Source organism: Saimiri boliviensis, chromosome 2 (assembly GCF_048565385.1).
Source record: "Saimiri boliviensis isolate mSaiBol1 chromosome 2, mSaiBol1.pri, whole genome shotgun sequence".
NCBI lineage: Eukaryota > Metazoa > Chordata > Mammalia > Primates > Cebidae > Saimiri > Saimiri boliviensis.
In genome coordinates, this window is record NC_133450.1 from 149,762,775 (window position 1) to 149,774,843 (window position 12,069).

General features: G+C 39.9%; 1 protein-coding gene across 3 annotated transcripts in view; it reads left to right on the forward strand.

Annotated features, from left to right (window-relative positions):
* ALDH1A1 (aldehyde dehydrogenase 1 family member A1) overlaps nucleotides 1-12,069 on the forward strand; it is a 305,164-nt gene that overhangs the window by 248,073 nt on the left and 45,022 nt on the right. For 2 of the 3 annotated variants that reach the window (XM_074394665.1, XM_003935614.3), the window contains one exon: nucleotides 7,045-7,124. The exons of the other annotated variant lie outside the window; for it this stretch is intronic. In XM_074394665.1, coding sequence (XP_074250766.1) covers nucleotides 7,059-7,124 — 66 coding nt within the window. In that variant the 5' untranslated portion in view covers nucleotides 7,045-7,058. The remainder of the gene's footprint in view (nucleotides 1-7,044; nucleotides 7,125-12,069) is intronic. 3 annotated transcript variants of the gene reach the window in all.

A 12,069-nucleotide genomic window follows, 5' to 3' on the forward strand; every position in this document is an offset into this window, starting at 1 on the left:
GTTGTGTGGTTCTCAGTTAGTTTCTGCATTCTGAGTTCTAACTCGATTTCACTGTGGTCTGAGAGACTGTTTGTTATGATTTCTGTTCTTTTGCATTTGCTGAGGAGTGATTTATTGCCAATTATGTGGTCAATTTTAGAGTAGGTGTGATGTGGTGCTGAGAAGAATGTATATTCTGTGGATTTGGGGTGGAGAGTTCTGTAAATGTCTATTAGGTTTGCTTGTTCCAGGTCTGAGTTTAGGTCCCGGATATCCTTGTTGATTTTCTGTCTGGTGGATCTGTCTAATATTGACAATGGGGTGTTAAAGTCTCCCACTATTATTGTGTGGGAGTCTAAGTCTCTTTGTAAGTCTTTAAGAACTTGCCTTATGTATCCGGGTGGTCCTGTATTGGGTGCGTATATATTTAGGATCGTTAGCTCTTCTTGTTGCAGTGATCCTTTTACCATTATGTAATGTCCTTCTTTGTCTCTTTTGATCTTTGTTGCTTTAAAGTCTATTTTATCAGAGATGAGAATTGTGACTCCTGCTTTTTTTTGCTCTCCATTTGCTTGGTAGATCTTCCTCCATCCCTTTATTTTGAGTCTTTGTGTATCCTTGCATTTAAGATGGGTTTCCTGGATACAGCACACTGATGGGTTTTGGCTTTTTATCCAATTTGCCAGTCTGTGTCTTTTGATTGGGGCATTTAGTCCATTTACATTTAGGGATAGTATTGTTATGTGTGAATTTGATACTGTCATTTTGATGCTACCTGGCTGTTTTGTTGGTTAGTTGATGCAGATTCTTGACTGTGTTGCTGCTCTTTTGCCATTTGGTGTGTTTTTGGAGTGGCTGGTACTGGTTGTTCCTTTTTATGTGTAGAGCCTCTTTCAGGAGTTCTTGTAGAGCAGGTTTGGTGGTGATGAAATCTCTGAGTACTTGCTTGTTCACAAAGGATTTTATTTTTCCTTCACTTATGAAGCTTAATTTGGCTGGATAGGAGATTCTGGGTTGAAAGTTCTTTTTTTTAAGGATGTTGAATATTGGACCCCAGTCTCTTCTGGCTTGTAGGGTTTCTGCTGAGAGATCTGCTGTGAGTCTAATGGGCTTCCCTTTGTGGGTAACCCGACCTTTCTCTCTGGCTGCCCTTAGCATTTTTCTTTTTTATTTCAACCCTGGTGAATCTGACGATTATGTGCCTTGGGGTTGCTCTTCTTGAGGAATATCTTTGTGGTGTTCTCTGTATTTCCTGGATTTGAATATTGGTCTGCCTTGCTAGGTTGGGGAAGTTTTCCTGGATAATATCCTGAAGAGTATTTTCCAGCTTGGATTCATTCTCTTCATCACATTCAGGTACACCCATCAGACGTAGATTAGGTCTTTTCACATAGTCCCACATTTCTTGAAGATTTTGTTCATTCCTTTTAGTGCTTTTTTCTCTGTTCTTGCCTCTCTTTTTATTTCATTGAGTTGATCTTCGACTTCTGATATCCTTTCTTCTGCTTGGTCAATTTGGCTGCTGAAACTTGTGCATGCTTCGCAAAGTTCTCGTGTTGTGTTTTTCAGCTCCATCAATTCACTTATATTCCTCTCTATGTTGTCCATTCTCGTTAGCATTTCGTCCAGTCTTTTTTCAAGGTTCCTGGTTTCTTTGCATTGGGTTAGAACATGTTCTTTTAGCTCACTGTAGTTTCTTATTACCCACCTTCTGAAGTCTGATTCTGTCATTTCATCACACTCCTTCTCCATTCAGTCTGGTTCCCTTGCTGGTGAGGAGTTGTGATCCCTTTTAGGAGGAGAGGTGTTCTGGTTTCAGGAGTTTTCATCCTTTTTGCGCTGGTTTCTTCCCATTTTTGTGGGTTTATCCACCTGTTGTCTTTGTAGTTACTGTCTTTCAGATTGGGTCTCTGAGTGAGCTTCTAGTTTGTGGATGCTGAACTTACTTCTTTTTTTTTTTTAAAGCTTTCCTTCTAGCAGTCTGACCCCTCTGGTGTAAGACTGCTGAGGTCCTCTCCAGGCCCTGCTTGCCTGGGGATCACCTGCAGCAGCTGCAAAAGAGTAAGGGTTGCTACCCATTTCCTCTTCCGCTATCTTTGTCCCAGAAGGTGCTCGCCAACTGTCAGTCCATTCTCTCCTTTATGAGGTGACTCTTTGGATCTATGGGGGTCAGGGAGCTACTTGAGGAGACAGTCTATCTTTTATTGGGGCTTAAGTCCTGAGCTGTGAGCTCTGTTGTTCGTTCAGAGCTGCTGGGCAGGTACGTTTAGGTCTGCTGCAGCTGAACTCATAAACCACTTTTTGTTCCCAGGTGCTCTGTCCTGGGGAGTTAGGGCTTTATGAGTTTCCGTTGTGCTACTGTCCTCCTTTTTGATTTTTCTTTCAGGTCTGCCCCGCCCAGCTAGCAGCCCACCTAGCCACTGTCTGCCTGCAGAGGCTTTGCTGAACTGCTGTGGGCTCTGCCCAGCTGCCATGTGCTCTTCCCTGCAGTCCTGTTTATATGGGCATAGTTAGAACTACCTCAGCAACGGTGGGTTGCCTCAGCAATGGCAGCCTGCCTCCGTAGTGGTGGAGAGTCTCAGTAATGGTGGACACCCCTCCCCCACAGAGCCGGACCATCCCAGATTCAGCTGTGCTTGCTGTGGAACGCTCAACCCAGAGCATTCCAATTACTGTTTTTGTTTTCGTTGTTGTTGTTGTTGGGGGTGGGGGGTGGGACCAACCAAGCCTGATCACCTGGCTCCCTGACTCAGAGTCTTTCTTTTAATTTTTTTAAGTTGAACGACCCAGCGTTCCAGTAGCTTTTTGAAAAGGCGCTGGGATCTCCCGTGCTGCGACTCACTGAGTCGGCTCAAACAGCAGCGCCGGCTCCTGGCGGTTTTTTTGCCTAGGAATCTCCTGGCCTGGCTCGCTATTTCAGATGAATGGGCAACTCTGCCGTCCTAGGGCTCCAATCGCCAGCTAAGAGGGCTCCCAGACCAGTGGCTTTTGTACAGAGAACCACCACAACAGGGCATGGTCAAAGCCACATGAGCCAAATTAGCCCCGCGGGGGCCAAAACAGCCACCCCGGCCGGAACAGCGGAGCTGGTGACCCCTCTGCCTGGGTATCTCCTGGTCTGTGGGCAATAAAAATTCATTTGGAAATGTGGCGTCCACTCACCCTCTGCACTTTCACTGGGAGCTGAAGTCCTGAGCTGTTATCAGTCGGCCATCTTCCCAGCATCCCCTCCCACTTCCATTTTTAACATCAGCTTGCCAACTAAGCACAGACTCTCTCACTACATACAAGATTCACTTTTCCCAAATTATGAAAACTCAAATAAGCATAAGAGCAACGTGGTATCTGCTAAAAATGTAGTAATCAAAATCATAGGGATAGATTTCTTGCTAGGTCTATCAACAGGCAGAGAGACATGCAGACATGCTAAGGCAACAGAGAATAGATAGGGGAGTGATCATATAACTGGAGTAGGAGAGGTTCACCTTCAATAAATGGTTCCAGGATTTTGAAATCAGGAATTATGAAAAGAAGCAGTCTTAGTTCGTTCAGGCTGCTGTAACAAAAATACTATAGGCTGGGTCACATCTAAGCAACAGCCATTAATTTCTCACAGTTCTGGAAGCTTGAAGTCTGAAATAAGGGTGCCAGCATGGTTGGGTTCTGGTGAGAGCCCTCTCCTGGGTTGCAGATTGCCAACTTCTCATTGCATCCTCACATGGCAACAACAGCGAGAGATCTCTCTGGAGTCTCTTTTATAAAAGCACTGACACCATTCATGAGGGTCCTACCTTCATAATCTCATTACCTCCTAACATGGTTTGCTCTGTGTCCCTACCCAAATCTCACCCTGAATTGTAGTTCCCATTATCCCCACGTGTCATGGGAGGGACCTGCTGGGAGGTAATTTAATCATGACAGGAAGTTTGCCCTCATGCTGTTGTCATGATAGTTTGTTTTTATGAGATCTGACGGTTTTATAAGGGGCTTTTTCTCCCCTTTTGCTGAGCACTTCTCCTTTGTGCCGTCATGTGAAGAAGGATGTGTTTGCTTCCCCTTCTGCCATGATTATAAGTTTTCTGAGGCCTCCCCAGCCTCAGCTGTGAGTCAGTTAAACCTCTTTCCTTTATGAATTACCCAGTCTCAGGCATGTCTTTATTAGCAGCATGAGAATTGACTAATATACCTCCCAAAGGCTCAATTTCCTAATACCATCATATTGGGGGTTAGGATTTCAACATATGCATTGTGACTGGACAGAAACATTCAGTCCATTGCAGAAGCTGTTTTAATTCATCATATGACTTTTTTCAACAATTTTTTTTTTTATTTCAAGCACTCATGTGGATGGCAGATTAGGCTCCTTTTTTCTTTTCAGGAACTGAGGATTAGATGAAGTTTTGGAGATGTTTGTTGTAAAATGAGAGAGGAGTTTCAAGAATGGTTGAAGTCATAATCTATATGTTTGTTGGTATAATTAAAGCTTTCACAAAGGGCTAGAGAAGTCACATTCAAGTGATAAACGATCCTCTTATATTTCTTCTTTCTCTCTCCGTGTTCATATTTGTGTGCCCATGAGTGTGTGTGTGTGTGTGTGTGTGTGTGTGTTTGTGTATGTGTGTGATTTAGTTTGTTCCTAAGAAAGAAAAAGAAGATGGAACATCCTTTGTCTATTACCCTCAAGTTAGAGGACCAGCTTCTCCTCTGCTGTAGAGTCCTGGCATACAGTAAAAATGTACAACTCTGGGTCCAGACCTAAAATGTGCAACCATGGTCCCTAGGCTCTCACTAAAGCCATTTTTCCTCTGTAAGGGATAGAAGTCTAATGAAATATTTTACTCATATGCAGCCACTCCCAGAAATATGCTATTCTACAAAATAAGCTCTCAGGACAGGATGATGCTTACCTCAAAAATATAAGTCTCAGGTCCTGTGGTTTCTAGGCAGAAAAGATCGCTCAAGTGAGGTGAGGGCTGAAGAATTACAGATGCATAAATGATACTTAGTAAATATTTGCTGAAATTAAATGGGCAGGTGTGGTAACCTGTCTCCAAAGCAACTCCTTTTGCCTACATTCAGTAATGCCTGGAATAAAGGGACTGTTCTTACATAATTATCCAATAAAATACATTTGAAAATGATCATATAAGAAATGAGATGACAAGCCAAATGTGCTATGAAGCCTTGAGCTTTCATCGCCTGGACATCAAATAAATAAGTATTTGAATCCACAAACAACTGTGACTCTGGGAGAAGAAAGCAGCAAAACACAGCTGTTTGGGCATGGCTGGAGTACCACTCTCAAGTTATGTAACAGCTGTTGTGTAATTGTGCATTTAACTCAAAACACATTTTTGAGAGAGAAAACAATTAGATTTTCCAAAAAGAAAGAAATAGAGAAATGTTGAAAGAACACAGAAGTTTCTCTCTGGTCTTCAAGCATGAGACACGGAGGAGTCAAAGGCATTGGGAATGATACTGCCTTAGAATCTAGGGAGTTGGCCCCATGCACCAAATCTAGCCTGCCTTCTGTTTTTGTAAATAAAGTTCTATAGGAAAACAACTACACCCATTAATTTACCTACTGTCTACAGTTTCTTTTAAGCAGAGTCAAGTAAATTATATCAGAAACCATCCAGCCCAGAGGCTGAAAATATTTACAGAAAAAGTTTGCAAACCCTTGTCTTAGATGAATAAAAACTTATGCTTAAATGCCTGTAAGGGTGACTATTCACTGAGAAAACCAAAGCAGTTGATTCTTGATCCCATAGAGGAGTTCTCTTCTGGATAGAGGGCAAAAATAATGAACAGAAATAAGAGTCCAGGTTTGGGAGTCAGACTGGCCTGAAATGATATTCTGTCTTGCACTAATAGATCTGTGACCATAAGCAAGCTACTCACCCTCTCTGTGTCCCTAAAAGGGAGATATCGAATGAGGGTAGAAAGGGAAACAAGTGATGCACCTGATTTGGGCAAACTTTTTAGAAATTTTCAGTAAATCCCATTTGTAAGTCCCATATTCAAGGGAACTGCCAAGTTTCATTAGAAAAAAAAAATCAGTTAATTCTTCATAATCAGAGTATCCAAAGTATTCTATCTTGTTCCTATTGTAACATTTGCTAGAACTACAACACAATAAAGTATTGTACTTAAAATGGGAGTAACACTGTTTAACAGATTGTCCTTCAGCTAAACATTGAAGAAGTTGAATTATTTTGAAGCCCTGCTTAAATTTACACTTTGTACACTGCCTATATTCATAAATACAGACAACTTCCAAAACCAGGGTTACTTTCATTTTAAATGAGTTTTAACAGATATTATTGCTATATTTCTAATTATGGTGTTTGTGTGTGACAGTGTGTTCCGGATTCCCTAAAAGTCCTGCTGGCTTTTCTGGTCACATATAGAAAATAATTTAGGGCATCTGAAATCACAGTAGGTCTACTTACCCAGCACTGAAAATACACATGATATTTTAAAACTAACTTAGTGTATGGTGTAGATAGAAGGCCCTTCTTCCCCAAATAGCACCCTGATTTTCTGGGAGATGGACTGATTTCCTGAAAGCCTTGTACTGAAGACACCTGGCCAGGATTCTCTCCTCACCAGCTTCTACTGAGAACAGGTGCCCTTTTAAACTCTTTTCAATCCTCAAATTCTCTGATTCCAAATCTGTCAGAGAACAGAAAGTTACATCGTAGCATTAAAAAGCATAAAAAGTCAAAAAAAAAAATAACTGGCCTTAGTGGCCAGAGCAGCTGCTGCATACCCTTATCACAGGTTTCGGCTTTGTAAATTAATTCATCTGCAAATAGTGCACTGTCTCCAGATGCAACTTCGATGCTGGAGCACTGGTTTCTTAAGGATTTAAGTTTAAAGTCAAAGGCTTCCTGCCCTAGGTGTTACAAATAAGTAGTGTCATTTTCTTTTTTTCCTCTGAGTTTGTTCATCCAATCGTATCCGAGTATGCAAATAAACTTTAGCCCGTGCGGATAAAAAGGAACAGATAAAGCCAAGTGCTCTATCAGAACCTAATTGCTGAGCCAGTCACCTGTGTTCCAGGAGCCGAATCAGAAATGTCATCCTCTGGTGTGCCAGACCTACCTGCACTACTCACTGATTTGAAGATTCAGTATACTAAGGTGAGTACAACTTATATTTCCTGCTTTGACTCGGGTTTGCAAAAACTACATTTATTTAAAGCCTAAAAGGTCAATTTAAGTAAACTTGTGTAAAGAGCCCTTTGCAAATATGAAAATAAAAGGCATGCAAAATGCAGGTCTTGGTTTAGTGCCCTGATCAAATATGATCTAAATCATATCAGACCATACTTCATAAATTTATTTCTTAAAATATTTCCAAGTGAAAGGAATTCTCTTCTGTGTGAAAGGACTCTTATACCAGGATTCAGAGGACTTTACTAAGCAGTTCTATTAACTTCATTATAGCCAGCAGGTATGATAAGAGAGCAAAATACTAGAAAAACTTACTGGAAAGAACCAAATGAGTGGGAAACAACAGAAAGCAAACAAGGAGAAAGAGAGCATACTGACATAACGTAACTTTCCAATATGTTTAATAAAATGAGTGTTAAAATAGGGAGACGTGAGTCTGATAATTGATTCTAAAAACTTCAGATGGACTTGCATTATTTTGCATATTTGCTGGGGAGAAAAGCATTATTCCTTCAGCCACGTTTGTTGCCATTGGAGCAAATGTGTAATTGTTAACTGATAAATATTTAGAGAAACAAGAGCAGGAGCTAGATCCAGACTTTAAAATCCGCAGCTAGGGGGAACTAGGAAATGGATCCTGCTTGAGTCACTCTGAGAGTAACTCTGAACTTTGTCTGTTTCACACTGCTTTCCTGTCAGATCCTAGAACTCCAAAACAAACAAACAAATAAAACACGGTCTAACCAAAATTACTTAAAGTTATCTTTATGGTGTGATGCAGAAAGTATGGTAAGAAATTAACTGTGGCAACTCAAGGGAGAGCCATTTTGCTGTCTGAATTAGCCAACAGAAAAACAAAGGGCACTATAATTTAATGATAAAGTGAAAGCCCCTGCTGTTACACATTTATTTCCTTAATTGTAATCGTGGATGGTTTTGAAATCCTAAGGTCTCTTGCATTTTCATTTTCATAAAGCACAATGAATGAGGAAGTTGCTCAGCTGATTGGCTCTTTTCCTCAGGAAAGTGTCAGCAGAGATCAGATTGTGCCTTTAACATGGTTGACCAGCAGCTGTGAAGTGTATTTTAAGGTATTGTTATCACGAGGTTTTATTAAAGGGGAAAGATTTTTCCATTTAATTTTACTACAAATGGTAACATGTGAATCCATACCCTCAAACAATTTACATCTGGTAAGATGTGCCCAAAAAATTGCAATAGTCCAGTCTCCCTCATTTTCTTATTCCAAGTTTGTCACTCCCAAGAAATTTCAGTTCAAAGTAGGTACATTTAAAAATACACTTCATGAAGCTCAAAATTGTTGGCAATGCTTAGATTATTCTATTACTATTATTAATGGGAATTTCATGTGTTTTTTTTTTTTAATGATACTACCTAGGAAGGTATTTTGGTAGTCCGAATATCCCTGTCTCCCCACTCCTTTGGCTTTGCAGAAGTTTGCAAAGTCTTCCTTGTGTGTGTATTTCAAGGAAGCTCTAACGTAAATAATTTTCCTGCTGAATTAAGCTTCACTTAGTAGTCACTAATTAAGCATGTAAGAAGCAGTATTAGACAAATGAGATGGTCCTTAAAATCTAACATCTTAAAATCTAACATGCAAGCACAGATCTAATGATCCCTTAACACAGAGAGATGATTTTGAGATTGAAACCTGTTCACTTCAAAGTCACTGTGCAAAAACTCCCCTCTAGGGAAAATGACTGAACTAAGTGTCCAAAAGAAGGCAAGAGTCAAAGAGCAGGCATTTTGCTCTGTGTTTAAGAACTTTTCTGGGTAAAAACACCCAAAACAAGTCAGTGAGTTTTGATTTCTCATGCACCTTCTATATAAATCTATTCTCAGACAAATTTTATTGTTTGATTTATTGGTTATAGCATTTTCACACTTGGGAGGACACCAGTTATGTATGTAATTAAATCTAAATGGGTGAGCTTTTTCAAATGCCTTTGCATTTTTTTTTTTTTACTATGTCCCAGTGAAGAATTCAACTGAATTTGCACTTACAAGAGGAGTTTAAAAATGATGATTATTAACTATAATAAGTTCCCTGGTTACAAACCAAGTAAGCAGGGAGTTTATAGTGTCTGAGGAATTATCTTCAATTACCAGCCCCTAAACTCTTGTGTTATTTTTCTATTACTATTTTAATGTCCTTTTTAAATTACAGCTAGAAGTATATTTGTTGTTAGGTCAAGTTGGAGGAAAGAGGGTTGAGTTACAAAAAAATATATATTCAACTATAATAGAAAAGCTACATACTCTCAAGCTTGGGACTGTTTTTTACCCAAACAAAAGAATTGATTGATGCATATCTTTCTATGACTTATTTTCTAGTACAGTCTGATTATTTCTTTGTTGGGGTAGCTTAAAGAGAGATCAGAGTTTAAGAAATGTTTTCTAAAATTATACAAAAACTTTTGGAATTTAAAACCTCAAACACCATTATAAATTCTTGATATGAACTCACATCCCATCCTTATCCTCATTACTCCCCTTTCCAAGTCTAAATGAACCCCACATTTTCCATTTTCTTGAGCCTTTAAATGAAGAGCTTTTTTGAAAGTTATGTGATCTTGGACAAACTACATTACCTCCCTCTGCCTTGGTTTTCTTATGTTTCAAATGAAGATGATAACGCACCTATTTTCTAAGGTGGATGAAAATATTAAATGAACTTAATGCATACAAAGCACTTGAAATAATGCCTGGCACATGGGACATGATTTAACGTTTGTGATCCTAGTCCCATTTTTCTGAATCCTTTCCAGTTTTTTCAGAACTTTTACCCAGCCTTTCTTAGACCTGTTTCCCACAAGTATCCCTCATGTCTTCTCCTAGCTTTTCTGTCAGTCTTTCTTGTTCAGTCAAGTTCCATCTGACAAAGATTGCATCAGAGTGAAGTTCCAAGGGTCTTTGAGGATTTCAGGGATGAAAAATTTTCTCTTACAGAATTTAGTAACTTTCTTTGCCATTCTCCCTTCACAATACTGCTGTTTTACCTTTTCTTTTTCTTTTTCTTTTTTAAAAAGAAGGAAATAGGAAATTCAAGAAGACAAGCATTCTCAGACAGAATTCAAACCCCCAAGTGTTTAACTGATTAAACCATAGTTTGTTCATGCTACAAGAGATCTTCATCAGCTAATGACATTTTACACATATATACACAGACAAATAATTATAGGTAAGATTTGTTGTGCTTACTCTGCCAGTGACTATTTAAGTTCTTGACAATGATTTTATTTAATCCTTATAATAACCCTATGAGGGAGTTATTATTGCTGTTTCACAGTTGAGGGAACTCAGGAACAGAGCAGATATGTAACTTACTAAAGTTATACAGCAGGTAAGTAACAAAGCTAGACTTCCAATGCTGGCAATTTGAGCTATCACACTAGCAAGTGACTTGTCTAAGGTCAATTCCACTACTCTGGGACAGAGTTGCCGGAATCCTATTGTATCCTTCTTCATTCTGACTTTCATTTGCCCACTGCTGGTTCCCATGGCTTTTTCAGCTGCTGCTCAGCTGTTCTTAGGCCATTAGGAGAAAGCTTGCAGCCAACTTAGAAAAAGAGAACAACAGGGAAAATTGGAAAGAAACAGGTTTTCTGCTTTTATTGAAAATGTGACTTTGGGCTGAGAGAGGCTATAAGGCAGAGGACTTTGATGTAGATGTGAAATGCCTGTGTGAACTACATTTCTTCAACTCCTGTGGAATCGATTTTGCCTAGAGTAGGAGATTGCTCTCCTAGATTTCTGGTTTGCTTAACTCTTCTGGGTCAAAGAGATATTTTCAATGGAGAAGAGTTATGAATCATTGAATAATATGTTCCAGGCACGATTTGAAGTGCCTTCCCCCCTCCCCAAGATTTTTTCTTTAAATTCTTACAACAAACAAATTCAGCTTTAAATTTTTTTCTTTAAATCCTTACAACAAGCAAATTCCAAATACTTCCATTGTCCCCTTTGCTTGTTTCTCCCTTTTGCTTTTCCATTCTCCAATATTTCTCTTCTTTTTTTTTTTTTTTTTTTTTTTTTTTTTTTTTTTTTGAGACGGAGTCTTGCTCTGTCACCAGGCTGGAGTGCAGTGGCACAATCTCGGCTCACTGCAGCCTCCGCCTCCTGGGTTCAAGCGATTCTTCCGCCTCAGCCTCCCAAGTAGCTGCGACCGTAGGCACGTGCCACCATGCCCGGCTATTTTTTTGTATTTTTGGTAGAGACAGGGTTTCACCATGTTGGCCAGGATGGTCTCGATCTCTTGACCTTGTGATCCGCCCGCCTCGGCCTCCCAAAGTGCTAGGATTACAGGCATGAGCCACCGCACCTGGCCTCCCTTCCTCTTATAACAAGGTCTTGAATGACTGCCCTATGCTAGGTCTCATGATATAAGAAGGCCAATATGATTCATGTCTCATGGAGCTTCTATTCCTGTAAGGTGTGTGTAACAACGTGGAGCAAAAAATAAGCAAGAGAATACTTAAATCGGAAATTATGATAAATGGTTAAAGGAAGAAAATGGAAAGCTGAGAGAATATGAGAAGAGCTTTTGATGAGGATTTTTAGGAGGGGAGCCTTTAAGGAAGGGAGCCTTTAAAGAAGGCACTTTAATTAATAGTAAGCCTGAGGGATATAGAGAATGCCGTGGCCAAGAGTGGGGAAAAAGGAAGATCCAGAGGTCATTCCACATGCAAAGACCCCGAGGACACAAGTATGTTATGCTTAAAGAACTATCCACAGGCGAATCTGGCCGGAGTAAAGTGAGTAAGGGAGAGAATGGATGAAATGAAACTGAAAAACAGGCTCGGGCCAGATTGGCTGGCGGATTTTATTTGAGGGAAATCACTGAGGGGTGCTTAAAACAGGAAAGGACTTATGTTCAAGGCAAAGCTGATTA